Here is a 13197-nt window from a genome sequence, read left to right as displayed (position 1 = left end):
AGCACAGATTACTGTTATTTGAAAAATCATCAAATATGAGTGCCTGGGTGGCTCAGTTAGTTAAGCATCTGAGTCTTGATTTTGGCTCAGGTCAGGATCTCAGGGTTGTGAGATGCAGACTTGTGTTGGGGCTTAAGATTCTCTTTTTCTCCCTCTCCTCTCCCCCACCCCACCTCACCCATGCTCGCTTGCTCTCAAAAAAAAAAAAAAAAAAAGTAAAATTGAAAAATGGAAAAATATTTTAAGAAGAAATGGGAATTTCCCTGAAAAATATGAAAAATTATTTTCTGGTGAAATACTGAAGCTCAGAGATGGCAGAACAGCATAATGGTCTGAGAGAAAGTGTCAAGAGTTCAGATCCCAGTTCAGCCAGTTATTAGATGTATGGTGTTAGACGAATTACTTATGTCTTAGATTTATAATCAGAACAGTTACTAATATAACCTACCACCTAGGAAATCTATCAGTTCAGATTAACACTTATTACACTTATTTTACCACTAATCACAGTGTTGACTAATGGTAGGCTCTTAATATTAGCTGTTACTGTTACTGATCAAAGTCAGAAAAGTAGTAAGCGTTAGACTGGATATTTGAGCCTAAGGCTAAACTGTTTGTGAAGACAAAGGCCTGCGTATATCTTTAAATCAAACATTTAATATGTAAAAATGATTACTAAAATGTTTATAATGTTTATATACTGCTACTGTAAGGACATAAAAGTATCAATTTGTACCTTTTCTAGCACTGTACATTTTTATTTTTTAAAAAATTGACCATAGGCTAAAATTTTTCATATAGATAGCATCATGTTGGTCAATAATGAATTCAGAAATAATTCTAGTTAAATTAACATAAATGTTCCTTAACATCCAACAGACTAAGACATTCTAATAAGACTTTCACTGGGCACTTACTAGTCATTGTAATGAGCACTTTTCATGTATTAACTCGTTTAATCTTAATATCCTCTTCAGAATAATGATGGTTTACAGTTATGTAATGTAAGAAATTTCATTCAACTTAATTTAAGAGTACTTGTTAATCATCTTTTTATAGATATTTAATTGGCTTTTTAAAAGTGTGCTTAATCATTGTTTGAACATACTCATTGTATTTTACCTAAGGCCTAGAAACACTTCTAGGGAATTTTTTTTAAAAATACTGTAATTTGGGGCGCCTGGGTGGCTCAGTGGGTTAAAGCCTCTGCCTTCAGCTCAGGTTATGATCTCAGAATCCTGGGATTGAGCCCCACATCAGGCTCTCTGGTCCGCAGGGAGCCTGCTTCCTCCTCTCTCTCTCTCTGCCTGCCTCTCTGCCTACTTGTGAGCTCTGTCTGTCAAATAAATAAATAAAAATCTTAAAAAAAAACAAACAAACTGTAATTTAAGCTTTTGTCCACTAGGCGTCCTCAGTTAAGTTTAAGATAGCAGAATTTAACTTTTCGTGAAAGTTTATTTCAGTTTCTAAATACGTTAATAAAAACGTAATGAAGTACCTGGAGAAATTCTTTACATGTAATTGTTCCTGTTGGTATTTTTTTTAACTCATGTAAGGTCTTTAAAAATCTATAAATACCTTTTTTTAAAAAATTTTATTTATTTTATTATTATTTACTGGACACAGAGAGAGAGATCACAAGTGGGCAGAGCAGCAGGCAGAGAGAGAGAGGGGGAAGTAGGCTCTCCACTGAGCAGAAAGCCTGATGTGGGGCTCAATCCCAAGACCTTGAGATCATGACCTGAGCCAAAGGCAGAGGCTTAACCCACTGAGCCAACCAGGCGCCCCTCCATTTTTTTTTTTTTTTTTAAGATTATTTATTGATTTGTCGGGGAGAAGGAGAATGCGAGCACAAGCAGGGGGAGCGACAGGCCAAGGGAGAAGCAGGCTCCCTGCTGAGCAAGGATCCCGATGTGGGACTCCATCCCAGGACCCCGGCATCATGATCTGAGCTGAAGGCAGCAGCTTAACCAACTGAGCCACCCAGGCATCCTGTAAATCTATAAATACCTTTGAATGTGTGGTAGAAGATTTAAGCATTACTTGCAATTTTTGTACTACATGTAATTTTGGTGAAATAAGGATGTTTTATGATTAAATTACTTTATTATTGTTTAGTTTCATCTTTCCTTTCACCCTTTTCCATTTTTCTGTTTTTTGAAGGGTTTTGGGACTGGAGTTAAACAAAGACAGAGATGTTGAAAGGATCCATGGCAGTGGAGTTAACACCCTTGACATTGAACCTGTTGAAGCAAGATAGTAAGTTTATAAATTTAACGGCCCTTTTTTTGTTGTTCAAAGTGAGATCTAGTAAAATCTTGCTTTCAAATTACTTTTGTAAAGGTTCACAAAAAGTAGTAAAATTTCTAAATTGTGGCATTATAAATCTGACATTACTAATTTAATAAATAAGATTACACCCTTAAAATGTTGCCAGGTTAACATTTCCAAACTACTTTTTATAAATATATTCATTGTAACCGACATGGAACTTCCTTTGATACAGAGGGCTTTTAAGTGCTGGGGTATGTGCTTTAGGTACCAATTTAAAACAGAGTTGCTGTTCTGAAGGCGTTTAATGGGAAAAGAAATAGAATATAAAAAGTGAAAATATATGTTGGAGAATTAAGCTTGTAGAAATCCAGACCTTTATTTGAGCTCCTCCTGGACTTTTCACTTAGCAGCTAAGTGACCTTCAGCAGTTGACCTAACCTTTTTAATCCTCAGTTGCCTTAGCTATACAGTGCTAACAATAATAGTTACCTGATAAGTTTGTTGTAATTTAATTGAGATTTTATGTGTAACATGATTAGCATAGGACCTGGCATATCATAAATGGTTGCTTCTACTCCTATTAATCAAAAGCATTATCACCTATACTTTTACTCCTTTGAGTCCATTGTCCATACAACAGCCAGAGTGCTTTGAAAAATGCAAATATAAACATGTCATCCCCCTGACTTAAAACATCTTGATCCCATATAACTCTTAAAAGAAATTTCTAAAAGCTTCATGTGGTCTGTAGTTAGAACAAGTATAACAGTAACTGAAGTTTGTTGTATCATGTTGTGTTTGGCGTTGCCCCAGAGTTTTTACATTATACTGAAGTGTTACTATTATTTACATTAAAATGAACCAGACAGGTTTGACAAAATTCTCTTTTTAATTTTCAGCCACTGTCATAGTCCCAGCTAGTAGTATATGGGAAACGTGAACAGTGAACACATTCTCACTTTAGCACATGGTTAAATCTAAGATGATCAGCAATAATTCTTTTCTTTGTTCTGAACTTTTCCAGATGCAACATAGCACCTCACATTCAAGGTCAGCTGTGGGCCATTTGCTTATAAAATAATGACACTAACAGAAAGGGATAGCTGATTTCTTTTGATCATGGGTGCTGGTGGAAAAAGTATTCAGTGTTGCTTTTCCAGCCATCCATTCGGAGTAGAGATCATTTGTCTAACCTGTGAAGTACATGAAGCCAGTAGGCTACCAGTTGTCCAAATCAATAAGAAATATGAGAAATTACAAATTATATGTGCATAAACTATGTGTGAGAAATACAGGCTGAGGAGTCTTTTTGCGGAACATATTGAGAAAAGTCAAGATCCTTACTACAGTGCTTTTCATCTTTGCGTGGTGAAATCTATAACTATTTCATTTGTTTGCCAAGACTTGTATTTTGCATTAAATCCTTCAGGCAGGGGCACCTGGGTGGCTCAGTGGGTTAAGCCTCTGCCTTCGGCTCAGGTCATGATCCCAGGGTCCTGGAATTGAGCCCTGCATCAGGCTCTCTGCTCAGCAGGGAGCCTGCCTCCCCCTCTCTATCTGCCTCTCTGCCTACTTGTGATCTCTGTCTGTCAAATAAATAAATAAAATCTTCAAAAAAAGAAAACTCAGAAATCAGATGAACAAACTCAAGAAAAAGTAATAAATGGCAAATGTTTCAGAAATGAAGACTAAAGCATAAAGAACACAAGCAAATGAATACAAGAGGTAATAGCTTAGAAACAGATGGTAGAAAGGTGGATTTTTTTTAAAATCAAGGAGAAATGGAGAAAGAAAAAGAATTCAAGAAATGGGAACACATGTGGGAGATAAAGAAGACCCAGCATACATTTAATTGGAATTCCCAGAGAAGAAACCCAAAAGAAGAGAACAGAGTTAATATTAAAGGTATACTCCAAGAAAAGTTTCCTAAAATAAATAAGATCTAAAACTACATATAAGAGAAAGAAAATCCTATTTTAACTAAGCTAATTTGGGGCTTTATTCTCAAAGGAATGAAGCTTATTATCTCATATGTTCAGGGAAATAAAACGTGAATGCAAGGGTTGTGTATCCAGCCAGATTGATTTTCAAGTACAAAAGAACAGACAAATTGTCAATAACATATAAGAATTCAGGGACTGTTGCTCTCATTAGCCCTTTCTTAGCAGTTTACTAAAGAGTAAAATCAGAGAACCAGATGAGACAGAAACATGAGCTTTAGTTATGAACAATAAGATTAACAAATAGCAATTCTTCATTTAGATATATAAACCCATAGACCTGTCTTTTCTGCTAGATTGAAAGACATAAACAATGCCTGTCTTACAATTATATTAGCAGAGTGCCTAACATTTCAGGTGGTCAAAGTTGAATAAAGTGAGTAAATGTGTTTTTAATATTAAATATAACATTTATTAATCCTTTATTTTTTGTGAGGCAGTATAAAACTCCAATAAAACTTCTATCTTTACATCATCTTGATGACTTAGATGAAAATGCACCCCTTTTCACAAATGTTTGAAGCCTTAGACAGGTGAAGTAACTTGCCCAGAGTCAGATAACTAGTATCAGTAATAGCTGGTCTGATACCATTTTCATTTATCACAATTTTTTTAAGGATTTTAAAAATTTATTTGACAGAGATCATAAGTAGGCAGAGAGGCAGGCAGAGAGAGAGGAAGGGAAGCAGGCTCCCTGCTGAGCAGAGAGCCCAATGCAGGGCTCGATCCCAGGACCCCAGGTCCATGACCCAAGTGGAAGGCAGAGGCTTCCAACCCACTGAGCCACCCAGGTGCCCCATCACAATTTTAATTAAGATATTAAGAATCAGAGGGAAAAAAAGATATTAAGAATGACTTCATAATATTTTACTTTCCTAATTAAGATAGATCTTTTGCCATCTTATTTTTACTGTCCTTTTTGGAATTATAAAGGTGAACTTTAAATGGACACAGATTGAATCTTTCTATATTAATTCTACAAATACTAGATTGAGGAATTTTACTTTATTAAAAATTCTGTATTAATGAAGATTTACTCTGTATTGTATTTGTGGACATAATACATTTGGGTGTTTATGGATCAGTAATTTTCAGAAATATATAATAAATGAAGTACATAAAATGATAAATTAATGTGAACTTTTTTATTATTAGCATGTTATCAGGTGGTTCAGATGGTGTGATTGTACTTTATGATCTTGAGAACTCCAGCAGACAACCTTATTACACATGTAAAGCAGTGTGTTCCGTTGGCAGGTGTGTATTAAAAATGTAATTCATGAACTTCTTGCTTTAAATGCAAAACATGAAAATAGCAGTCATCTGATTGTTTCGGGCAGATTATTCAAATGTCACATTTCACATGGATATCCCTTGACGTTTTCTTGAGGCTAAAAACCTTTGATCATGTCCTGTTTTGGTACACCTAGTTAGCATGCTGCAGTAACTAATCATAGTTTTTAGTACCACTTAGCATAAGATTTATTTCTAAGTCTTCCAGCTAATTATAAACAAAAATTTTATTTTTCAACTGATATTTAATAGAACAAAAAGATTAATGACTAGATGCAGTAAATATACTGGCAGTCCTTCACCAAACACATACATATACACACCTACACACAACCATCTTACCTCTTTACCTACTCAAAGCTGCCTAACTTAACATACCTCTCTTTGTCCTAAGTCTCTGGAACTATTCTTTACTGGCTTTCCAGTCTTGTGAGAATTATTTTTCAGCATCTAGAAAGATGTTTTGTGACTGTTATAATTTGTTCATAATGGTTACTTAATTCTTCCTTGTCACCTGTATCCAATCCAATATTTACCACAGCTTTAAGGTAATGGGGAGAAAGGGTGTTGAGAAGATGCTTGCAAAAGGAAAAACTTCATGAACATTAATATCAACAATCACCCTGTATTAAAACTATTCCCACAGCACTAAAATAGGTACATAAATCCATGGAGTATTTGGGAGGAGATTTGCAATTGTTTCTTAGCTCTGATGCTTCACTTTGGAAATAAAGATTTGGGACACTATTTCTCTGAACCTCAGCTTATTTTGTTTTAGAGATAAATTATACCTGTCCTGTCATTCTTGTAAGGTTTTTTGTGAGTCTTAAATGAAATACTGTCTTTCAAAAAGCATGTTAAAAATTGTAATCACACCATGAAACAATATAATTATAGAGACACTTGGTAGACAACAAGAGAGCGCCTTAAGTAGTCTGAAACTTGGTTTCTAAGAGGCTTATACCATTTTATACTCTCACTGCACTCGTACCAAAAAAAGAACCCTGAATTTAAAGTGTAAGATAGTCATATTAATTCACTTAATTCATTATTTTATCTTAAATAACATTTTAACATTGTTTAATTTGTTATATATCAAAATAGTATTTTCATATATACCACATGCTATCTAATGTTATTACTGAGGAACTGTGATCTACTTTTCTGGTAGTTAAAGTCAAGTAAATGTTTAGTGTGTCAATCTTTTGTTTTACCATGACATTCTTCTTGGATTCACTTTCTGTCTGTAAAAGCATAACTTTAAATGTAAATGGGCAGTGAACATGTTTGCAAAATGAGTTAAAGTAGCATTTTTTATATCTGAAGATTTGATCATCTAACTTTACAAAATAATTTCACTTAAAGTTTTTATTAAGTTAATATGGCTTAGAATGTTTGCTGATACTTATTTTTGCTTTACTTAATGTGTATGTTCTAGGCACCAAAAAGATTCTCTTTCTGTACCAAAATTCTCATTAAGTGTAAATGAGAACAACAGGTCATATCTGATAAGTTAATAATATAATATTTTGTTCTATTCTTGAATTTAAATTTAAAATACAAATGAGCTTTTATTTTTAATGAGTACATTAAAGATTCTTTTTACTATAACTGGAAAATTTTGGTATACATGAAGGTTTTTAGGAGCAAATAGAAATCAGTTCTCCTTGTTTTAAGCAGAAATTTATTGGAAAGAAATTTTGTATCTCATATATCTGGTGGAAAGGTAAGAGAATCAAATGTGGAAAAGGAGTGGAAGGTAAAAAAAACTAAGGCAGAGAAAACAGTCGGGGTCACACCACAGGAACAATTTAGTTTGGGTTCTGCTACATGTCACCAACAGACTCTCAACTCCAAGACTATGAATAATTGTTAAATATCCCTGAGTTTTGTATTCCTACTTAGAGTTTTAGAGTCCTAGGCAGGTTTGGGGAAGCTTAAACCATATATCCATGCCCTTACTGCCAAGGGAAAGGGAAAGAAAACATCTGGAGTCCCTAGCTTTCTGTAATGAGAAGCAGTAAAATAAGGGAGATGTCCCTCAAATAGGAGTTTGGATCCAACTTTAAAAAAATTTCCAGGTATCCACTCCACAACCAAAAAGGCAAGTATCCACTCTACAACCAAAATGTAATCATCCCTTTCCCAAAAGGTGATAGATCCTCAGTCTGCTTAATTACTACATCCAGCTCCAGTTCAAGATAAAGTCCATTCTTCCACTAGTTTTACATGATCTTTTATCAAATTATGCAACCTGTGGACTCAGTTTGTTTTTAACCTGTATAAAATAATGGAGGCAAGAGAGAGGAAAGAAAATGGAAATCAGTTAAAATATATAAATTATACATGACATAGAAAGGAATCATGGGTAAACCCCATAGTCCTTTTGTGCAGCTCTCTCAATGCCAGAACTGAAGCATAGAACTTTAAGGCTTTACTTCATGTTCTCATTCATTCAAGTGCTTAATGTCCTTCATCCTGTATTGATCCAAACATTCACCTTTAGGAATCAGAAACCATGATGGTCCTATCTGTGTAGGATTTCAATAGTCTTCTGTTAACTTTCGTTTATTTATTTTGTTATGGAAAATTTCCAACATATATGAAAGGAGAGAGTGGTATTCAGCAACTATCAGTCATAACCAGTCTTGTTTCATCTCTAACCCCACCCACCCACTGAGGATGATTTTGAAGCAAATCCCGGAAGTATATTATTTCATTCATTATTGTTTATATCTCTAAAAATAGAGACTTTATTATCTCACGCAATAATTCCTGATATTAAATACCACTTGGTGTTCAAATTTCCATCTTCGTCTCATAAGGGTTACTTAATGATCAGTTTTTGTGAATTAAAATTTAGTAAAGTGATACATATACTGTATTTATCATCAGCTCAGAACTTATCCTGCTTCGTTTAGGACAGCATGTTTCCCTCATGAGGTAGTGTATTATAGCTACTATCATAACTGAGTCTTCAACAGATCATGCTTCTATAGGTGAAGGGATACATAAGAGTGGTGCCTTGGACATCTACCAATTAATTGCATTCTTTTGACATTGAGTAAATTCCTTGATCAGAAGCAATATTGCATGGGATACCATGGAACTATCTATGTGAGACATTCAACGATTCTAAGAATGATAATACTGATAAAATGGTTATTTGGGAAAAGCATATCCAAAATCAAAAAGGGTGTCTCTTCCAGTATGGAAAAATCAGTGCCCCTTCCATGAAGAGGTTCAGTGTAGCTGCCTTATTCCTCCAGGCCCAACTATAGAAATAGGAAGGCTCCCATTTAATGACCCTTCATAGGAAGCTGGCTTCCACATGACACTACAGAAGCCTGAAACTAGAGGTGCCTGGACATTCTCCTCTGGAGAGCTGAGATACAGGCCTGTGATCTAGGTTTGGCCATTCATATTGTCCTACTTGAGGCTGCTACTTGTTAGTATAGTGTAAGTTTTGAAACACATATAAATCAAGTATTTCTAAATTTTGATTGCTGTTTTGTAGAAGCCATCCTGATGTTCACAAATACAGTGTGGAGACTGTACAGTGGTATCCTCATGACACCGGCATGTTTACATCAAGCTCCTTTGATAAAACTCTGAAAGTGTGGGATACAAATACATTACAAGTAAGTATATATTATATTAAAACCTTTCCAAAGGGGAATTGAACCCTAAACCATTTTAGTGTGATTATTTGCCAAGATGTTATATATGTAGTGGTTAAGGAGAGCTAGACTGCTTGAGTCCACGTCTTGGCTCTGCAGCTGACTAGCTCTGTGACATAGGCAAGTGTCTGCACCTGTTTCAGTTTCCTCACTTGTGAATGGGGCTAGTGATTATATCTTATAGAATGGTTGTAAACATGTTGACATATGTAAAGCACCTGGAACAATGGTTAGCATATCGTAAGTGCTCAAAAAACATTTGTTATTATTATCTTTATTATTTGAACATTATTGTCTAGTGATCTAAGGAAGAAAACTGGATTTATCATCTATTGACCTAAAACCTTAAAGGAAAAAAAATTACTAATACTATTGCTTAGTAAAGGTAGACACTAAATAATAAAGGTAGATAATAAAAGGGCACGTAGGTGGCTCAGTTGGTTAAGTGTCTGCTTTTGGCTCACATCATGATCCCAAGGTCCTAGGATGGAACCCTACATCCAGCTCCCTGCTCAGCGGGTAGCCTGCTTCTCCTTCTCCTTCTGTCTCCTGCTTCACCTGCTTGTACTGTCTCTCTCTTCCTCTCTCTGTGTCAAATAAATAAATAAAATCTTTAGAAGAAAGATAGATAATAAAAAATAGTTTTTATGATATTTGGTTAAATTTATATATCTAATGCTAATCCTTTCTCTGAATTCTAGTCCCATGTGTCTCTACCTGTCTACTAAACCTCTCTTACTTGAATATAGGTCAATCTCCTCAAGTGTAACAGGTTCAAATTGAACTTGATCACTCCTCACATCCATTTCGTTCTCAAATCTTAGCAGTTCTTTAAACTCTCCCATGTTTTCTTCTCTTTCTCTCACCAACACTGTACATCTAGACTACTCCTAAAAACTCGTAAGTGGTATTCCTGCATTACTTCGCTTACCATATTATCCATGGTAAGTTCTACCCCAGAGCTAACCTTAACTTATAAAGTGGTTTCATTGTGCCTCTACCCAAAACCTCTAAGGACTTCCATTGTCTTAATTCATCCTGGTGTTCTAAGTTATCTCACCCTCAACCTCTACTCCCTCAACCTTAGCTTCTGCCTCTTTTCCACCTAAATTATTTGCTGTCTCTAAATGATCTTTTGTCTTCTGATCACATCTTGATTGTATGATAGTCCCTTTCTCAAGTTCCTTTCCCTGTTCAACTATTTTGTCTCTTAATTGTCCAAATTTTGTATCCTTTAACCAACATCTCCACATTTTGTGTTTCCCCCCTCCCCTACCAATCAGCTCATGACCCTGAGATCAACTTTACCACTTTATTCTGTTTCTGTGAGTTTGACAGTATTTTATTGTGTATTACTTACATGTGAAATCTACATAATATATAATAGTTATCATTCTGTGACTTATTTCACTTAGCATAATGTCCTTAAGGTCTATCTTTGTTGTCATAAATGGCAAGATATCCTCCTTTCTTGCGGCTGAATAATATTCCATTGTACAAAAATACCATATCTTTTATGTCTCTTCATACACTCATGGATACTTAGGTTGTTTTGATGACTTGGCTGTAGTAAATAATGATGCAATGAACATAGGGGAAAAGATATCTCTTCAGGATAGTGCCTTGGATATATAGCTAGAGGTGGAGTTGCTGGATCATAAGGTAGTTCTGTTTTTAATTTTTTGAGAAACCTCCCTTCTGGTTTCCATGGGCTGTACAAATACACATTCCCACCAACAGGGCACAAGGGTTCTCTTTTCTCCATACCCTCACCAACACTTGTTACCTTTTGTCTTTTTGATATTAGCCATTCTAACAAGTGTGAGGTGATAGCTCACTGTGGTTTTGATTTGCATTTCCCTGATGATTAGTGATAAGTACTTTTTCATGTACCTAGTGGCAACTTGTATGTCTTCTTTAGAAAAATGCCTATTAACTTCCTCTGCCCATTCTTTAAATTGGATTGTTCATGGTTTTTGGCTGTTGAGTTGTATGAGTTCTTTATATATTTTGGATGTTAACCCTGTATCAGAACACATGATTTGCAAATTTTTTCTCCATTTAGCAGGTTGTCTTTTTGTCTTGTTGGTGGTTCCCTTGCTGTGCAGAAGATTTTTAGTTTGATGTATAGTTCCACTTGTGTATTTTCCCTTTGCTGCCTTTGTTTTTGATGTCAAATCCAAAAAATCATCACGCAGAGACTGGTAACAGGGAGCTTACTGCTTTTGTTTTCTTTTGGAGTTTTATGGTTTCAGGTCTTAGATTCAAGTCTTTAATCTAGTTTTTTAAAGACTTATTTGGAGCCCAGCTCATGACCCTGAGATCAAGAGTTGGACACTTAACGAACTTAGCCACCCAGGCACTCCTCAAGTCTTTAACCTATTTTGTAATTTATTTTTGTATGTGGTGTAGGAAAGTGGTCCAGTTTCACTCTTGCCTGTTGCTGTCTGATTTTCCTAATGCTCTTTCATGAAGAGACTCTCTTTTCCCCATTTTACATTCTTGGCTCCTCTCTCATAAATTTATTGACTATATATGCACGGGTTTAATTTCTGGGCTCTCTATTCTGTTCTGTTGATCATTGTGTTTGTTTTTATGCCAATACCATATTGTTTTGATTACTGTAATTTTGTAAAATAGTTTGAAATCAAGTAGTATGATACCTATAGCTTTTTTCTTCTTTCTCAAGATTGCTTTAGCTATTCGGGATTTGGTGGTTCCATACAAATTTTAAGATTTATTTTTCTGTTTCTATAAAAATGCCACTGGAATTTTGATAGCACTTGCACTGAATCTGCAGATTGCTTTCGTTAGTATGGACATTATACATGTTAATACTTGTAATCCATGAGTATGGAATACCCTTTCATTTATTTGTGTCTTCAGTTTCTTTCATTAATATCTGATAATTTACAGTGTGTATATCTTTTACCTACTTGGTTTACTTTATTTCTAGGTATTCTGTTCTTTTTGATGCAGCTATAAGTGGGATTATTTTCTTAATCCCTCTTTCTGATAGTTCATTATTGGTATATAGAAACACAACAGATTTTTATATATTGATTTTTATATCCTTCAGCTTTCTTGAATTTGTTTATTAGTTCAAAGAGGTTTTTGGTGGACTATTTGGGGTTTTCTGTACATACTATCATATCATCTGTAAATAGAGTTCAAATTCTCCTTTAGTTTTGTGCTTTTTTTCCTTGTTTCATTACCCAGCCCAGGATTACTTCCTTTTCTTTTTTCTTTTTTCTTTTTTTTTAGTGCTATTTATTTTAGAGACAGAGAGAGAGAGAGAAAGAGAGAGCAGGAGCAGGAGGGGTAGAGGGAGAGGAAGGGAGAGAGAGAATTCTCCAGGAGACTCCACGCTGAGCATGGACCCGGACATGGAGCTCTATCTCGTGACCCTGAGATCATGACCTGAGCCAAAACCTAGAGTTGAAAGCTTAACCTACTGTGCCACCCAGGCATCCCCTGGCTAGGGCTTCCAATGCCAAGTTGAAAAAAAGTGGTAAGGTATGGGCAACCTTGTCTTGTTCCTGATCTTAGAAGGAAAACAATCTTCAAGGAGAAACTATCAGCTTCTCCTTGTTGAAGAAGAGGTGAGATTAGCTTGTGGGCTCATGAGATAAGCTTATAGGCTTATCACCTATCTATCTGTGTGTGTGTGTGTGTGTCTGTGTCTGTATTCTTTATTACGTTGAGATCTTTTGCCTCTGTATTTGTTTTTTTCAAGAAAAAAATGCATCATACTTTATAATAAAAGTCACTCTTCATTTCTGATTCTTTAAAAATTCTTAACATTCTAGGAACATAAGGGAAATTCCTTAATTTAGTAAGGATTATCTTTTTTTTTTTTTTTTTAAGATTTTATTTATTTGTTTGACAGACAGAGATCACAAGTAGGCATAGAGGCAGGCAGAGAGAGAGGGGGAAGCAGGCTCCCTGCT

General features: G+C 35.2%; 1 protein-coding gene across 4 annotated transcripts in view; it reads left to right on the top strand.

Moving 5' to 3' along the window:
• Positions 1 to 13197, top strand: part of ERCC8 (ERCC excision repair 8, CSA ubiquitin ligase complex subunit) — a 55406-nt gene that overhangs the window by 8141 nt on the left and 34068 nt on the right. For all 4 annotated transcript variants that reach the window (XM_059175060.1, XM_059175059.1, XM_059175057.1 and 1 more), the window contains exons 2-4: positions 2164 to 2259; positions 5430 to 5531; positions 9085 to 9208. In XM_059175060.1, the coding sequence (XP_059031043.1) occupies positions 2164 to 2259; positions 5430 to 5531; positions 9085 to 9208 (322 nt within the window). The remainder of the gene's footprint in view (positions 1 to 2163; positions 2260 to 5429; positions 5532 to 9084; positions 9209 to 13197) is intronic.

The sequence above is a fragment of the Mustela lutreola genome, chromosome 5 (assembly GCF_030435805.1).
Source record: "Mustela lutreola isolate mMusLut2 chromosome 5, mMusLut2.pri, whole genome shotgun sequence".
NCBI lineage: Eukaryota > Metazoa > Chordata > Mammalia > Carnivora > Mustelidae > Mustela > Mustela lutreola.
The sequence above is the reverse complement of the archived record's forward strand: the minus strand, read 5'-3'. Positions and strand labels throughout refer to the sequence as shown.